This window comes from Nicotiana tabacum, chromosome 15 (assembly GCF_000715075.1).
Source record: "Nicotiana tabacum cultivar K326 chromosome 15, ASM71507v2, whole genome shotgun sequence".
Taxonomy (NCBI): Eukaryota; Viridiplantae; Streptophyta; class Magnoliopsida; order Solanales; family Solanaceae; genus Nicotiana; species Nicotiana tabacum.
Window position 1 is genome coordinate 119,495,729 of NC_134094.1, and position 17,257 is coordinate 119,512,985.

At 36.8% G+C, this 17,257-nt stretch overlaps 2 protein-coding genes across 2 annotated transcripts; both read left to right on the plus strand.

Annotated features, from left to right (window-relative positions):
• The first annotated feature begins 9,137 nt into the window (after nucleotides 1-9,137).
• On the plus strand, nucleotides 9,138-12,421 carry LOC107820037 (auxin-responsive protein IAA27). Its single transcript, XM_016646239.2, has 5 exons — nucleotides 9,138-9,790; nucleotides 10,834-11,060; nucleotides 11,302-11,443; nucleotides 11,726-11,787; nucleotides 12,212-12,421. The coding sequence occupies exons 1-5, from the start codon at nucleotides 9,408-9,410 to the stop codon at nucleotides 12,253-12,255; spliced, it is 858 nt and encodes a 285-aa protein (XP_016501725.1). The 5' UTR covers nucleotides 9,138-9,407; the 3' UTR covers nucleotides 12,256-12,421.
• Nucleotides 12,422-13,363: 942 nt separating this feature from the next.
• Nucleotides 13,364-15,977, plus strand: LOC107820038 (protein JINGUBANG-like). Its single transcript, XM_016646241.2, has 2 exons — nucleotides 13,364-14,066; nucleotides 14,946-15,977. Exons 1-2 carry the CDS (start codon nucleotides 13,437-13,439, stop codon nucleotides 15,681-15,683), a joined length of 1,368 nt encoding a protein of 455 aa, XP_016501727.1. The 5' UTR covers nucleotides 13,364-13,436; the 3' UTR covers nucleotides 15,684-15,977.
• Nucleotides 15,978-17,257: the final 1,280 nt, after the last annotated feature.

Below are 17,257 nucleotides of genomic sequence, written 5' to 3' on the forward strand. Positions count from 1 at the left end.
CTTACTCTAGATCGTGTGGTAGCGCTCAGTTTTAAGAACTCAATTTCCTAAACTCTATCTTATTCATAATACGACGATGCCTACATCTAGAAAAATGGCTGGTAAGGGATTGAATGTGGCTATGAAAGAGTTAAGTCAGAGGAACTCAATTTTGCATGATGCTCATGATGAGTAAATGTGAGGTCTTCAGTAGATCATGTGTGTACTAAGACATGTAAGCCTCTTGATAAGGAGCCTTAAGGAAAGAATATCTATCCACCCCTATGGTGAAAGGTAATGAGAGATTCAAAAGCTAGATACCAGTTTCAATAAGTAACAGAAGCAAGGTGAAGAAGGGTACAAGACGCCCAGTTATGCCCTATGGGGGCTAACAAAAGTAATATAAGAGAATGACGGATATCAGGATCCGGCTGGGGTTAGAGTGACCCAAAATGGTGGATGGATTATTTGCGTTAGTTGATATTTTCGAAGGATATTGCAAATGTGATAATAGATCTCCTTGTGAGACACCCAGATGGTGCACTCTAGAATAGTATAACTAGATATGAATATTAGAATGTTCAAAGATAGGCACTGGAATCCTGAAGGGATAAATATTACCTTAGTATGGCTCCTGTCCCTAGTAGAGAAAGAATGTTAGGCAACCCGAAGAGCCAGTGGATGGAGCAAGGGGAGCTAAAAGCAAAAGAATATCTTGCTGAAGTTCTCAGAATAAAGTGATAGACATAAATATTAGTAGGGAAATAAGAAGAGAGTTAATGAAGCATTATGAGTAAGATGTGATACATGGATGACAACGGTAAACCAAAAAAATGACAGTATTACAGAGTCTATAGTCAAGTAAAGGAAGAGACGAGAGGTGACAGGCCTTGAGACAACAAAAGAGTATAGGCCATAAAGTCGTATCCTTATTTCGAGAAATAAGTTCGTGACTCTAATATGATTACCAGAAGGAAAAGTTAGACCCCAGAGTAATAGAAATTAGTATGGGCTGGTGAACAAGATAAACTAAATATGAATTAGGGATTGAGTGATTTGATAATAGTCGGCATCACGAGAATTTCAAAGATTGCGTTCCAGCGATAATAGAATGGACGATAGAAGAATACCCGTTCAAGGTCATTCACGAAGACGCTTCCCTAAGGCAAGAAATGTGAGCAAAGTTAAGCTTAAGGGACCATGTGTGCCAGTTATACTAGGTGTCACCCTCGGGAGTAAGGAATTTTGTTATCCTTGGTTCAAAAGGATTTCCGTAAGGCAAGAAAGGGTCATCGATGATGTGAAAAGACGCCAAAGATGAAGAGGTAAAACATCTATACGTAGATTATCATAGCACTAAATCTTAGTACTCCCCTAAAGGGGAGAATATGGAATGATGTGAAATTAAATCAGAATTAAGTAGTTCTAGTAACTATGGAACGGTAAGGGAAGAATGCGATAAAAATGAGAAAGGGATGAGACTGCACTTACTCAAATCCTACTGATATGCTACGATTCCAGAACATTATGCAAACACGACGTCAAGGAAAGGAAGTAAGGGTTCCTGCCGGAGATGTTAGTAATAAATAAGGAGCCAGCGCGAGAGGTAAGTTAAGACAAAGGAAATAACCCAAGAAAGATTACGCGGAATATTGATACGAGAATGGGCCAACGAGTAGTTAGTAATTGATTCAGGAAGAGCCTAGTTATGGCTAGACAAGAGGATACAGACAAATCAACAGATCGTGCAAGATAAACAGAGTGAACCCCAACATGGGAAAATTCAGTCTCGCAGATATGACATCCTGACCCTTGAGAAATATCCAGATAGGAGTTGGGATAGTTAAAGGTACCGTATGAATGTTACGGAGATAAAAGAGAATGTCATTGGGAAGACAGTCAAAATAACAGCTCAGGAACAACCCTACAAGCACAAGGGCGTGGAAGTAAGTAACTATGGATAATTATAGGCGAGGAAGGACATAAAGAATTCTATCGAGTATACGACATAATAAGCTCGCAGCTTTACAAAACTCAGAGGGTCTTCCCTAAGTACTACAGCAAAAGACTAGTTGAGGAAATAAGGAAGAGGGCTTCAACCTAAGCACAATGACCTAAAGAGGAAACGGTCTTGTAACAACAGCCTCACAACAATATTGTATGCACTTCATAAGAAAGTGGCACCTATCGTGGCTAATGAACGGGAAGAAGAAAAAAATCAAAAGGTGATATTCAAGATCACATGGGTTGTATGGAATTCCAATATGTGTGGGCACTAAAATAAGCCAAGTATTCGTGCAACAAGTGGCAGAACGGCCAGGAAAAGTAATTGCTTACATTTAAAGAAAGTTGAGAAGGAACGAAAGGAATTATTCGATCTAATCCAGAGTTAGTTACATTATGAATGCACTCAAGATTTCGAAGTATTATCCATGCAGCATATATGTTGACAATCATACAGCCGTAGAAGACTCTGGTATAAGTTAAAAGAAAGAATTGAGTCCAGGTCATAGACAAAGGATTGAATCATTAAAAGATTGTATCCTGGATATTCCATAGCATCCATGAAAGGCTAAAGTAGTACCATGAGCCGCAGATAGGAAGATAGCTTAAGCCTTTATAAAGGTTGACCAGAGGGAAGAGGAAACTAAAGAATTACATCAACTAAGTAAATCAGGAGTCTGATTATTGGACCTAGAAAATTATAGAAATTGTGATTGAGAACATTGCAGAATTACTCTAATATCAGAGGTACAAGAGAGATATTACAACAACCATATTCTATAACGGCTCTACGATAGATCAAGTTAGAAAAGTACCAGCCTAATAAGAAGTCAGTATGAAGCTCCCACCGAATCGTGTATGCACCAGAGGTGCAAGTATTATAATAGAGCTTCAAGTCATAGATGTGAATTATAGCTATGTGGAAAAGAGGTCATGAAAGAATTAGAAGATGTGATGCGAGATTTTAAGATAAGTAAGGTAAAGGTAAACAACGTACAAGATACTCAAGTGCAGAAGGTTGTAAATAGTCCATACTTCGGATAAAAAGCTAGAAGCACGGGGATTCAGTATCCATGAATGATAGCGGTGTCGTCAGTGGCATATCTTCCAGCCTATGGGTTCCAGGTATCGAAAGGCCTAGTCAAGAGAGTAAAGAAGAGTTGGAGACGATGTGATGGCTCGCTTGATGTTCCAGAATAACATAATGAAATCTATGGTGCAAGCAAGTTGAAGGAAAGTTGCAAGTAGTATAAATAGATATGTGTAGGTCGCAAGCTAAAGTATGGTGGAGCGACAAGGTTTTAGGAAGACATGAGTAAGGATAAGAAAAGGTGAGTGAGAAGGTAACGAGAATGGATAAGTTCTCGGGATTAAGCCCATGAAAACAAGAGAGCTGATGGGTTCTCTAAGTTATAGAAAGCTCAGTATAGCCTGAATGAGCTCAAAGGAGTCTAAGATTAATAACATTTAGAAGAGATGGAATGGTACCTTGGTAGTAGAATAAGGGCGGAATTATGATAGATAACGAATGACGTTTGGGCCTTCGATTGAGTAATGATTTGAAGAAAAAAAGAGAGGGGGATTTCATGAATTGTACAGGATTAAAATACCCACGTAAGGTGAATCACATTGGGATGCTATGAAATACGGTTATGGAAGTATAGTATCGCCCCCAGGTGGATCAGGAAGATCACTTCAAATGTTCCTCGATGCAATGTGAGCCCTAGTGATTACGTAAGAGGTTTCAAGTTATCAGTGGTAGAGTGTAGATCAACATTGAGGTGAATTAACAATGGATGGATAAAAGCCATAAAGTATGAGATGAGATTAGGCTGTCATTCTTATGATGAACTGTAATGAGGAAGCACTAAAGGACTTAGATTTATACATATAGGATAAGCAACGAAAGTAACCTGGAGTTTGGTATCATACCTCAGTAATGATAAATCGAAGTAAGAGTTATGGTATAGTATGACCTACATAGATGCAGTAAAGTCATGCGAATAACCGGGTCTATGAAATAAGATATAGCAATATCCGTAAGTTCAACAAAGTACCGAGCGAAGAACTTCAGTATACCTATAGATGCCTAGAGAGACATCTTAACAAGCTCTGTATATGTTTACAAAGTGAGGCCTGGAGATTCACTAAAAGTTGGGGGAAAAGGGAGAGAAGAGTCGCATAGGCACATTTACAAGGTCAAAGTAGTACATGCTGCATGATAGAATGTAGCAACAATTATGAGATCGGAAGGATTCCGACCACAAGTCGTGGTATGATAAAGAGGTCTAAAGGGGGGAATGCCCTGGCCTTTGGATTTATTCACGGAACAGTTGCCTAGATGGCAAGAAGAGTATTAAAGTATTCGCAAGGACTATAGATTATGATAATGATAAGTGCATCAGTCAATATTCGAGGACGAATATTTCAAAGGGGAGAATGATGTTACACCCCATGTTTTCGTACGTGAAAGTACATCATAAGTAAATTGATGAAAACTTGAAAATGAGATGTTACATCTCGCATTTTCGTAAGTTAAAGTTTCTTCGTAAGTTAATCGACGTAAGCTTAGGAAAGAGATTATTTTGTGATTATCAGTATTACGCTATTTCAAACAAGTAATACGTAAATTCGTGAAGGTAAGAGGCTAAGCAAATCAAAGAAAATGAGTTTCGTCGAAGTTTGACATTTTGAGATAAAATACGATCCAAGCTATAATACTCCGTATTTATGGACTAGTGCCATACAAGGTACCACATGACCATGATAGTGAGGTGTATAAAGTATGTTAAAAGTGAGTAGTATTTTAAGTAGTTTGAGATAATTCTTAATTATGTGAATAATTGAGTAATTATAAATTTTTAGTGGGAGATTAACTATGTAATTAGGCATGTTTGGATAAGATTGACAGGCCTCCCTTGTGGCAGCAAGGGAATAAGGATTCTAAAGCTAATTGTGACTCTTACTCGTATAACAAAGGTGGCACATGTAGAGAAAAGTTTGGCTAAGTTATCAAAAGTGTGGGGCCCGTACCTAAAGACTTAAAAAACCATTCTAATTCATTTTGTATCTCTACAAAAATAATGAAAAGCTTCAGTAAGAAAATTTCATCCAAGATCATATGTGATAGTAACGTAAGTTACTTCAATTCATACGAGACTTCTTGGCATAATATCAATGGGATTTTGCAATTCTAAAAGAACACGATACAATCTTTCACAAGAATATCATATGAATTTTTCCCAACTTCAATCCGCCGTTACGTGTTGTCGCAATTGACATGTGTTAGAGGGATTTTCAAGAGAATCGGTTCAGGTATGTTAAGGCTATCCCTTCTTTCCTTTTGGCATGATCCAAATGATACAAATAAAATGAGCAAAATACGCAACTTTCATAAATGACTCTATTCATAGAAATACTAGGGTGTCTATATTCTTGATACCCCATGTGTCTTATTATTCTATCATTTGTTCATGGGTCTCAGAAAATACGTAAGTTGATAAAGTTTATTTCATGATATTAATCAAAGACATAATGGTCTTATGACATTCCGAAAGATTTTATTGACGTACTTCTCTTGCATTGCATTCATTTATACATATACATTGATCCATGACCAGATGGCATTATATACGCGTATATATGTATATGGGATATGAAAAAAGGTTACAGTATTATATACGCACCACCACCTTATCAGATGGTATACGTTGATGATTTTGCCCACAGTGGCCAAGATGATATGATGAGATGCCCTTAGAGGCTTGATGATGTTATGAACGCATATACTTATGCATAGTATGAGATTTATACGTATATGCATGATATTTTAAATATTAAATGATTCACAGAGCTATTCAGACTTACATGTCAAGTCCTTTACTCCATGTTTCTCTCATGACTTTTATTTACTAATGTTCATTCCTTACATACTCGATACTTTATTTGTACTGACGTCCCTTTTGCTTGGGGACGTTGCGTTTCATGCTAACAGGTCCCGTTAGACAGGTAGAGAGTCCTCCAAGTAGGCTATCAGCTCAGCGGAAGGTGTCGGTGCGCTCTATTTGCTATGGAATTTTTATTTGTCCAGTATGATTAGGACATGTGTTGATTGGTATGACGGGATTCTATCTCGACCTTTATGATATTTATGTACTCTTAGAGGCATGTAGACAAATGTCATGTATATGAAAGATGGTATGGCCTTATCGACCTATGTTCAGTGTACGAGCGATCATTTTGGCCTTATAGGCCGGTATGTCACATGTATAAGTTTTTATATCAGATTTGGTCGTCTTATATTGAGTATTTCCTTATGTTTATTCTGGTTAGCCCATGACGGCCCGTTTGGCCCATTTGCCAATGATAGTACGATAAGAAGGATATGTAACATTGGTACTCGATTGAGTAAGGCATTGGGTGTCCGTCGCGGCCCATCGGTTTGGGTCGTGACACCCTTCCTGCTTGCATATTTACTTTTTGAACTACGAGGCGGTGCCTCAGGAGATCTCCTATCGTGCATATTTACTTTTGGGACTACGAGGCGGTACCTCGGAAGATCGCCCTGTTGTGTATTTATATTTAGGATTACGAGGCGGTACCTCGGGAGCGCCCCTGTTGTCTACCTCTATTTGTTGTTCTGTTACCTTTCTGTATTTTCTTGTTGTTCATTTCTCAGTTATTTCATTATATTAGTATATTTTCCGCCTCATTTCCTTTTATTCTAGTAGGGCCCTGACCTGACCTCGTCACTACTCTACCGAGGTTAGGCTTGGCACTTACTAGGTACCGTTGTGGTGTACTCATACTACACTTCTGCACATCTTTTTGTGCAGATCCAGGTTCTTCCTACCAGACCAGATACCAATGAGTTGGACCGTACGTGGAGACTTCAAGGTATATCCCCCAGCGTCCGCAGACCTCGGAGTCCCCCTCTATCCTTATTATGTTATTTCCTTTATTCTCTTTAGACTTTGATGTGTAGAGGCACTTAGTATTTTCTCTTAGAAACTTGTGACTTATTTCTACCGGGTTTTGGGAGTTGTATCTATTTTGAATCGCAGTTTGATTTATGTTATATGTTGAGATTTGAGTTTCAATTTTATGTTTATGTTATTCCGCATAATTGTTAGGCTTACCTAGTCTTAGAGATTAGGTGCCATCACGACATCCTACAGAGAGAAATTGGGGTCGTGACACATTCATAGTCTCAACATTTGATTATTTTTGCCATAAATATGAGTTATTATTTTGCTTGCTGACTATTTTTAGGATCCAATGACACCGGCGAGAATGGTATCAAAAAAGAAATAGAAGAAATGGTTAATTTTTTTCATGTAGTATTTTTTATTAATAATTAATGATTATCTTTATTTATCGAAAAAGTTTAATTAAGATTATTTACATATAATCTAAATAACTTAAATATTTGATATGATTAGTGTCCGCGCATCTACGCGGGTGCTAATACTAATACAAAATAGAAATACAAATTTATTCAGGTTTAAATAAAACACATATCTTAGATTATACATTGTATATTATATTTTTAATTTAACCAATCGATAAAACACGAATACTAAGTAATTCAAGAATTACTTAATCACAATATTGAAATTTGTAGTCAAAAATTATTTATTGAAAGTAAAATATACAATTTAAAATTAAATTATTTTAAATATATTATTATTTTTTAGACTAACTGAAAGAACGTATCATATAAATTGAGACGAAAAAAGTATATTTTTTTCTATGTGAATCTCTTTTTGATAAGGGTAGGCCGAATTAAGCTTGTAGAAGACATGTAAAGATTTTCTGCGCATGATTGATTAAAAATATTTTCAGAATATCATAAGTAATTTTCTCTTATTTGTTTGGAAAGCAAATTTTTTTTTAGAAAAATAATAATAATATTTGTTTAAGATTGTCAATAATATCAACGAATCGCTGAGTTTGCATTAATAATATGAGTTTAACGAATCACATGGATTAAGAAAGTAGTAGTAGTACTTTTTTAATGAAAAATAGTTTCTTTAAAAAAAGCATCTAAACGACATAGCAAAAGCTCAGAGAAACAAAAAGATGAAGTGGTAAATAAAAAGGTTGAGCGGGTGAATAAAAGTGAGTTGTCGGTGAATTCGCAAAAACTAGTGACAAAAGACACTATCAAATCAAGGGACAGGAGTCAGGACCCACCCCTTTGTAGACAATAGACAAACGCACGTGAAAGTTTGGTTTTTTGTCTCTGCCTTCAATAGTATAAAGCAAACTTATTACTTATTGCTAAATATTGTGTGCTGGTACAAAAATTTCACTTAAAAAAGAAATGAATGTGATGGGTCATCGAACTTAACCAGAAAACCTTAACAGGGACAGTTCTATTGCAACCAAGGGAGGCAATTCTTCCTCACTTAAAAAAGCTTTACCATAGTTACTACTAGTACTACTTGTTTATCATGCTATTTGAAAACCATATTTACACTAATAATAATGGCTATGGCATTCTCTGTCAAATGTTAATACTTTTACCACAATAACAACAGAGTGATAACACCACAAGTGAATTTTAGGAAAGATACTACATGCGCAGAACTTAATCCTATCTTGTGAAGATAAAGTTTTTCCGGTAGATTATCGGCTCAAGTAAAGCATAATCACAATAATTATGACAAAGAACTAGGGGAAGAGAAGCAATAACAATAGCCAGAAAAATAATATAATCGAAACAGAAGAAACAAGAGATAGTGATCGAAATCTTAGAATAGCAATACGAGAATAACACTAGTATTACTTAGATGGAAAAAAAAATACAAGTTTGAAAAAGCAAATGTTAATATCTTTGAAAAGTTGTCACATAAATTAAAACGATATACTAGTAATTACGGAGGAATATTGAAGATTGATATTTCTTTATTTTTAATAAAAAAGGACTAAACTTAAAAAAAAAAACTTATTATAAGAAACGTTGCATTACATTTTATACTTGGTTTACCGTTGTTTAGTTTATTAATCCTTATTTTTCTATTCATAACCATTCTCTAGTTTCTAGTTCTTTTATTTCTGTACTGTTTCAGATAAGCATCTGGAATAATTGTTCCTGTGCCACTAACCCACTACAACTGTTCCTTTATTCCAAGATTCGTCCCTTTTTTGTTGCCATATTTTAATTGGAGGACCCAAACACTTAAAACAAAAGAAATACGTACGGTACAGAAAGGCCAAAGAAGCTTCTTTTCTGGTTCAACAAAACCTCCTCCTTTTCTTGTTTGAACCAGAACCCTGATCATGTCCTGAACCAACCTCTATTCTCAGTTAGATATCAAAATTCAAAGCTTTCTCAATAGTCTCTTGACAAACTTTTTTTTTTAATCTTTTTCTGTTTCTTGTAAAAGCTGTATTTGAGCTGCTAATCTTGTTCAAAGTCCATGTCTATACCAGTAGAACATGATTACATAGGTTTATCTTCTTCTTCTTCTTCTTCTTCATCTTCCTCACCTACTGATTGTGAGGAGCTTGAGAAAAGTAATGTTCTGAAGCTCAAGGAAACTGAGCTAAGACTTGGGTTGCCAGGTTCTTGGTCTCCAGCGAGGAAAGCTGCAAATGGGGTATCTCTTTTTGGCAAAGATTTGGAGGATAAGAATGGTATTGTTACCCCTTTGAAGATTTTTGTGTCAGGAGCTAAGAGGGGATTTTCTGATACCATTGACTCCTCTATGAAAGATAAGGCTGTTGGTCCTCAATCTCCAAAGTCTGTTGAAGAAAAAAAGTCTACTCCAGCACATGGAAATGGTGTTTTTCATGCTTCAAAGTAAGTTTGCCTTTTTTTCTTTTCCTAAACTGTCTGGTACTTTGCTTTGCCTGTTGATAGGAATTAATGGTAAAAAGGAAACTGTCTTTGTGACCTACAAAAAAGATAATCTTCTTGCATATTGCTTTTAATAAAACAGCCTCTAATGGAGTGGAAAATGAAATGTGGAATTAATATAAAGGATTGATGTAGTTGACCCCGAGTAGTTTGGAATTAATCTGTTAGTGTTGCTGCTGAAAAAGGTTTCTCTTTCTTGCGAAAATGAATTGGATGGACTAGTAACCTTAGGCCTAGCTCTGTCACTGCAAGAGGCTCGAAGGGATGAAATTGGCCCGAACCAAATTCACTGCAAGAGGCTATTTTTATTTCTAATACTAAAACCACTGGTTGAGTCTGGGGGGGGGGGGGGACTGTCTTCGTGATGTACCAAGAATTACTCTTTTACAAATGCCAACGATAACGGCCTCAACAACAACAACATCAGCACACTCAGTGGAGTCCCACCTGTGGAGTTTGGGAAAGGTAGTGTGTACGCACACCTTACCCCTATCCTTAGGAGGTAGAGAGGCTTTTTGAAACGGCCTCTAGTGGAATGGAATTAATATAAAGGATAAATAAAGTAGATCTCAAACTAGCTTGGAATTAAGGTGCGATTCTTGTTGTTGATGTACGATTCTCTTGTTTTCTGTAATTGAATTGGATGGACTTGCAACCTTAGCCCTGCCTCTGTCACTCTGACTGCAAGAGGCTTAAAGGGATGAAATTGACCGATACCCCTGCTTATATTTTCTCTAATGCTAAGACCAGATATCTGCATATACTAGTGTAACTATTTTTGAGTCTTGTTGCTGCTCTGTCACTGCAAGAGGCTTGAAGGGATGAAATTGGCATGTACTTATGTTAATTATTTTTGTAATACAAAGACTGTGTATCTGTATTTATTAGTGTCAACATATTGAGTCTTGTCGCTGCATCTTGTACAATTTAGTTATGGGGTTTTAGGGTTAGCCTAATAACTAGATTGCTATTATGTTCTTTATTAGGGCACTAGTTGTGGGATGGCCACCAATTAGATCATTCCGAAAGAACACCCTTGCCACCAATTCGTCGAAGAATAACGAGACTGAAGGAAAATCAGGAGCAGGCTGTCTTTATGTTAAAGTTAGCATGGATGGTGCCCCATACCTGAGAAAAGTCGATGTCAAAACCTACACTAACTATGCAGAGCTCTCATCAGCTCTTGAGAAGATGTTCAGCTGCTTCACCATTGGTATAAATCTTTCTCTTAGTAGAATGCAAAGAACAAGCATTTGTGCAAAGTCTTAGGTGGCAATTCAATTTCTGAAATGAAAACTATCTACTATTTGCATTCAAAATAGGACATACTTTTTGGCTGGAGTAATTGATACCAAAATTTGTCTCCGAATATTTTCAACTACCAACGTGGGACTTTGTTCGCATACCCATTAGTATGCATCTTAGTGATAGATATTTTGTGTAATCGTTTTTAGGGCAATGCACCTCTGACGGACTTCCTGGGCGAGAGGGGCTTAGTGAAAGTCGCTTGATGGATCTTCTCAATGGTTCCGAGTATGTGCTGACTTATGAAGACAAGGATGGTGATTGGATGCTTGTAGGCGATGTTCCTTGGGAGTAAGTTTTTCTTCCAAGATTCTTTTCTATGATTTTAGAAAATGGATTTAGTGATTTTGCTTGTCAATTTTGCTCTATTTGGATGACTTGCACTGGGCTATATGTTGTTGGAATGTAATAGTAGCAACTTGGAGTCTACGTTAACTTGGAGTATCAATCTTTTCCCCGTCTCCGATCTTCAATTCAGGATCCTGATTGGAAAATTTAAGTTTTGAACGCTATTCAAATGCACAATTCATTGTCTATGTATATACTTATTGTTTGATTCGGATCTTGAAATAGGATGTTCATAGACTCATGCAAGAGACTGCGGATTATGAAAAGCTCAGAGGCAATCGGACTAGGTATGTCTTGTACTGAATATCTTGTGCATGCCATGTAACACTTGCTACTTGCTCCATCTGCACTTATCGATGGCAACTCGCCTCCTTGAGTCGGGGAAAACCATCTTATAGTCCTCTTTAAGAATACCGCTATGCAGTGGCGGATGTGGCATACTGGCTACGGGTTCAACTGAACCCATAACTTTCGACGCGGAATAAAAATTTATATGTAAAAATTCATTAAAATTGCAAATATAGTAGATATGAACCCATAACTTTAAAAATATAATGGATTCAATTTAAAAATCTTAAAATTGAACCCATAGGATTTAAATCCTGGATCCGCCTCTGCCGCTATGCGTTTTTTACATTGCATTAAAATATCTTTTGTTTGTTAGCCTTAAATTGGGCTTGAAATGACTCAATTGAATCTCTTGCTTTGCAGCTCCAAGGGCCATAAGCAGGTGCAAGAACCAAATTGTTGCCTGAAGTAGCTTTGAAGGCAGAAAGATTCATAAAATGGGAATTGCTTTTGTGTAAAAATTATCCTTTTATTGATTTCATTTCTGTAGCCATTACATTAAGGGAGGAACTAACTTGCCAGAAGATACGATCAGCTATATCAAGATTTTTGTAGGCTGAAAATACATCTCTGCTGAAATTTTTAGTGTTTCTAGTATTTTTTATTTTTGTTGTCTGATATTGGATTGATATGAGTTTGAATGAAGTGATATAGGTAGTGAGGATTCGTAAAGCCTATCCCAATTTGCTTGGAATTAAGATGTAAAATTATTGTTTGCTATTAACTTGAATGCCAAATGTAGGGATAATTGGTGAACTCTGCTATATTCTCTAGTAGCTGAGGTTCCTTTTCTCCTGCCTCTTAAGATTCAACCTTTTATTAACTTTGCTCTTATGATTTTTTAAAATATTCTATTTCTTGAAAAAACCATAAATGAACTTTCAAAAGTAAATTTAATTGTATTATCTAGATTCAAAAACATATATGTATCGAATGAAACGAAAAAAAAAAAAAAAGATTCTAACCAAGTTATAATTAATGTTTATTGCTGAAAGTTACTTATAATTACATTCTGAGATTGGCAGTGGAGTGCAATGAAAATTTTCCGACGTAATTTATGGAAAACAACAGTGACAACATGAGCAAAATTATGAAAATAATTAATTGCTATTATATATCACGTTGATTGATGGATTCAAATTAAAGTCATTTCTCATGAGAAAGAAACAAACTATCAAATTTTCGGGTCAAATAATTTTGTGGCCCATTACAAATTTATTTTTAATTTTATGACCCCATTCCTTTTTTGACACATGGGAGATTTGCTTTTGCACATAAGAGATCTATCTTTTACACATAAGAGATTTAACAAAGATACTTTCTTAATTTCAACATTATAAAAAGGAATTTTTTTTCTTCCTATACATTATATGGAAGGTGATGTCTACACGTATAAACCGACTATATAAATTATTATAAGACAACTAGGTTAATTCTTCATAAAGGAAAAAGAAAAAATGGATTGGGTGGATAATTTTTACAAGTGTTTTCGTCATTGTGGGGTAGCTGATAGTTGAGAGCATTAAAACTTCATTAAAACCGATACACTACACCATTTCAATTCTTCAATATTAGCATTTCCTTCGTTATGTCCTTTGAAATAGAGAGAGATCTAGACATAGACATGGCTTCAGCAATGGACTTTGAGACTCCTAATTCACCTGCTTCAGCTCCATCTTTCGCCATAAGACCTAACCACAGTTTCTTGAGAAGTTTTTCTACAAAAGAACCTTCTAATTTCTCTGAAAATCTTCCCTATAGCCCACCTCGTTTAAGCACTTCAGTTCTCTCTTCCAATACATGCCTCCACAACTCTCAACCTTCAACTCCACGACTTTCCTTCACGCTCAACAATCCAAAATTAGCCGATGATCATCACTTTCAAACAACTTATAGGTGCATTTCATCTGTGTTAAAAAAAGATGGACAGATCTTGTCTGTTGCTACGTCAAATGGTCTCGTTTATACAGGGTCTCAGGCTAATGTAATACGTGTTTGGAAGTTGCCAGAGTTCACTGAATGTGATCATCTTAAGACGAGGGGGTCAATGGTTGTTGCATTACAAGTGTCAAATGATATGGTTTATGCTGCCTATGCGGATTGCAAGATTCGGGTTTGGCGTAGGACTTGGGAAGGTGTTATCAAGCATGTCCGAGTTGCTACTATTCCTAAGGTTGGAAGCTTTGTCCGGAGCTATATCTCCGGTAGAGATAAGATGGTAATATACATTATTTATTCATTTTGTTTTATATGAGTTTCTATTTGCATTTTATTTTGATTATAGTAGTTAACTGTTGTTAATGTGTATGCATTAATGGTTATGGTAAGACGTACTGTGTAAGCTGGCATACTGCTATGTTCACTGTGACTTTGTGAGAGTAACATGCTGTAGGGAAATTATGTTATGCATGGTTTTAGCCTGTGAAAATTCTAGTGCAGGGGCAAATAGGTAAAAAATTGCATAGGATCATTGGTTCAAATCCTATGTATGATATTATAGTAGTATTACTTTTTAAAATCCCCTTATATATATTTCTGGCTCCGTGTCACTGCTATGAGGCAAAGGATCCAACATATAATTAAACAGTGATCGCAGGAGCTCACTGTCTATGACGGGGATATATGTACGTAAAAGTTTTAAAATTTGAAAAACTTTATCTGCCTATAAAGTGTATTTTTCCCGCGAAAGGGTGTCAGTTGACACCTCTTGCTGTAAGGTGGCTCCGCCACTGCTTATGTGCCAACGGCAAGTAGGAAAGTTAAAGTCCATCTGGTTAATATCAGTTGCTGCAAAATTTAAGTTCATCAGATTATTATTTGTTCAGAAATATGTATCCAGTTTGATTTGGACTGGTAAAAGTTGAAGCCTGGACATCTTTTAGTGGTTGTATTAATTGCAGCAAACCAAACCTTGACATGGACAGTGCTGCGAACATATTTATTATATATCCAACTACAGCTTTGTGATTAAAGCACACCAGCGTCAAATTCAGCACATTTCAGAAGCATCTAATTAATGCATACTTCAAGTCTTTATATGATCTTCATTTCTCTGTGTAGATAGAAAAATTAAATGCCTTTTAATGAATTATAACAGATGAAGCACATGGGGCCAATATCATCACTGGCAATTAACATATCAGATGACATCCTTTACTCAGCTTCCCTTGATAAAACAGTAAAAGTATGGAGAATTTCTGATCTCAAATGCATAGAGACAATCCAAGCCCATAACGATCCGATAAATGCCATTGTTGTTGGTGATGATGGTGTCCTCTATACAGCTTCTGATGATGCCACAGTCCGAGTATGGCGTCGCAATTTTTGTAGTGGAGATAGGCCACATTCCCTTACTGTGACATTACCAGCTAAATGTTCACCAGTAAAGACATTAGCATTAACAACTGATGGTGGGGTACTTTATGGTGGGTGCAGTGATGGTTACATTCATTATTGGATAAAAGGTTGGTTTTCGGGGCAATTACAATATGGGGGTGCACTTCTTGGACACACACATTCTGTCATGTGCTTGTCCAGTACGGCTAACTATTTGGTCAGTGGCTCAGCGGACTCAACGTGCAGGGTCTGGTTTAGGGAGCAAGATTGTCAACATGTTTGCGTGGCGATTTTGCAAGGTCACAGAGGACCGATTAGGTGCGTTACAGCTTTCCCTGGACGCGTGAATAATGAGGAGAGTGAAGATGGTTGCACCATTTGCACTGGAAGTCTTGATGGAGTTATCAAGATGTGGTGTGTGAGATGCACCAGCAGTAGCAGTGATAATAAGGGCAAAGGCTCTTCACAAAATGCTTGTGATTATTTTGAGATCGCTTAAATAAGGACGACACCCTTTTATATTTCTTGCAAGATGTATGTTTTCCAACAAGAGATGAGAGACGGATCCACGATTTTAATTAGCAAGTGCAGACAGAGTATCACCTGACTCCTGACTTGTTTGTCACAATGGGTACGGATTTTGCCCTGGTTTCAACTTTGTGATACAGAGTAGAAGAGGCCAATGAATTCTTTGTACCATGTCCTCGCAGATTGAGATCCAGCACCATATATATAGCTACTAGCAATAGATAAATGTTCTAGTACAATTTTTATAATTAAATTTTTCTTTTAATTTGCATTAATTGAAATTTACTACTGTTAGGATCAAACGCTTACTGATAGCAAGGGTACAACTTTATTTTTTAATAAAAGCCCCCCAAGCAAGCATCATGTCCGATTATGCTCCAACATTGGGCCACCTCAGCCCCCTCGCGGGCCTTGCCTTGGCAGGATGTTGGTGTTACCCAGCAATCCCCCTCCCTATACCTGCCTCATGTAGCATGTTGCTTTTGGAGGCTTTGATATCACTTAATAGGATCACCCTCCCTATGCCTGCCTCATGCAGCGTGTTGCTCTTGGAGGCTTTGATATCACTTATTAGGATCAAGCGCTTACCATCATGCCAAAAGCTATAGCTGGTAGTAAGGGCACAACTTTATTTTTTAACCAAGCTCACCAAGAAAGCACCATGTTCGATTATAACTCCAACGCTGGCCAACTCAGCCCTCGTAGGCCTTGCCATAGGCAGGATGTATGTTTGGCATTATCCAACAACTACCATGACATTTAAATTGACTCTACATGCTTTTCTTTTTTCCTTGTAGACCGGGGGGGGGGGGGGAGTTGTTCATCCTACGCAATCCATCTATTTTATTTGTGGGGAAGTTGTGTCTTTCTTTTGAGCTGTTTAACACTTTAAAAACAATTTACACAATTCAATACGGTAACATATAAGTAAACTGTTCCATTTAAACAGTATTTGAGAGTTTGAGAAAACACGGACGTTAGTAAAAATGTTTGGCCTACAATTTCAACATTAAGCCAGCCTTGTGACATTGTTGATTGAAGAAAGTAAAACACTAGTTCAGGATAGAGTAAGAGACCTTGCAAAACTAAAAAAAGAAGATAGGTTTGAGGCAAGCAAATTTTCTATTTGAGCCAAGCGCATTAGCTGATACACTGGTAAAATAATGAATTTGCTTTCCAACAATAAGGTTTAACTTCTGTAAGTTTGTTGCTGTCTTTCTCGCGGCTACAATTGTAATTCCCTCCCTGCATCAGAAGCCAACTGATTGCTGTGAGATTGTCTTCTCTTCCGCAGCTGATAAATGGAGTAACATATTATTTTTAAACCAATAAGGGATCCTATAATTATCAGTGCCGAGAATAAAAGTGATTTGGTAGAAAAGTGCTTGCACCCAAACAGGATGCTTAGACACACCATAGGGTTGTGTTGGTCAGTGACAGATCCAGAATTTAAACGCTGTGAATTTTGAATTCAGAGTGTGAGTTCTAAAATCAGGATTGCATCAGTCTTCCATAAATGATTTGTACTTCCTGCTTGAGTATAAA

Bases quoted from the DNA above. Each gene is read 5' to 3' on its own strand.
- LOC107820037 (XM_016646239.2), top strand. From the start codon at position 9,408: ATGTCTATACCAGTAGAACATGATTACATAGGTTTATCTTCTTCTTCT. The intron at 11,061-11,301 runs GTATAAATCTTT...AATCGTTTTTAG, and splicing joins GTTCAGCTGCTTCACCATTG to GGCAATGCACCTCTGACGGA. The intron at 11,444-11,725 runs GTAAGTTTTTCT...ATCTTGAAATAG, and splicing joins GTAGGCGATGTTCCTTGGGA to GATGTTCATAGACTCATGCA.
- LOC107820038 (XM_016646241.2), top strand. From the start codon at position 13,437: ATGTCCTTTGAAATAGAGAGAGATCTAGACATAGACATGGCTTCAGCA. The intron at 14,067-14,945 runs GTAATATACATT...GAATTATAACAG, and splicing joins TCTCCGGTAGAGATAAGATG to ATGAAGCACATGGGGCCAAT.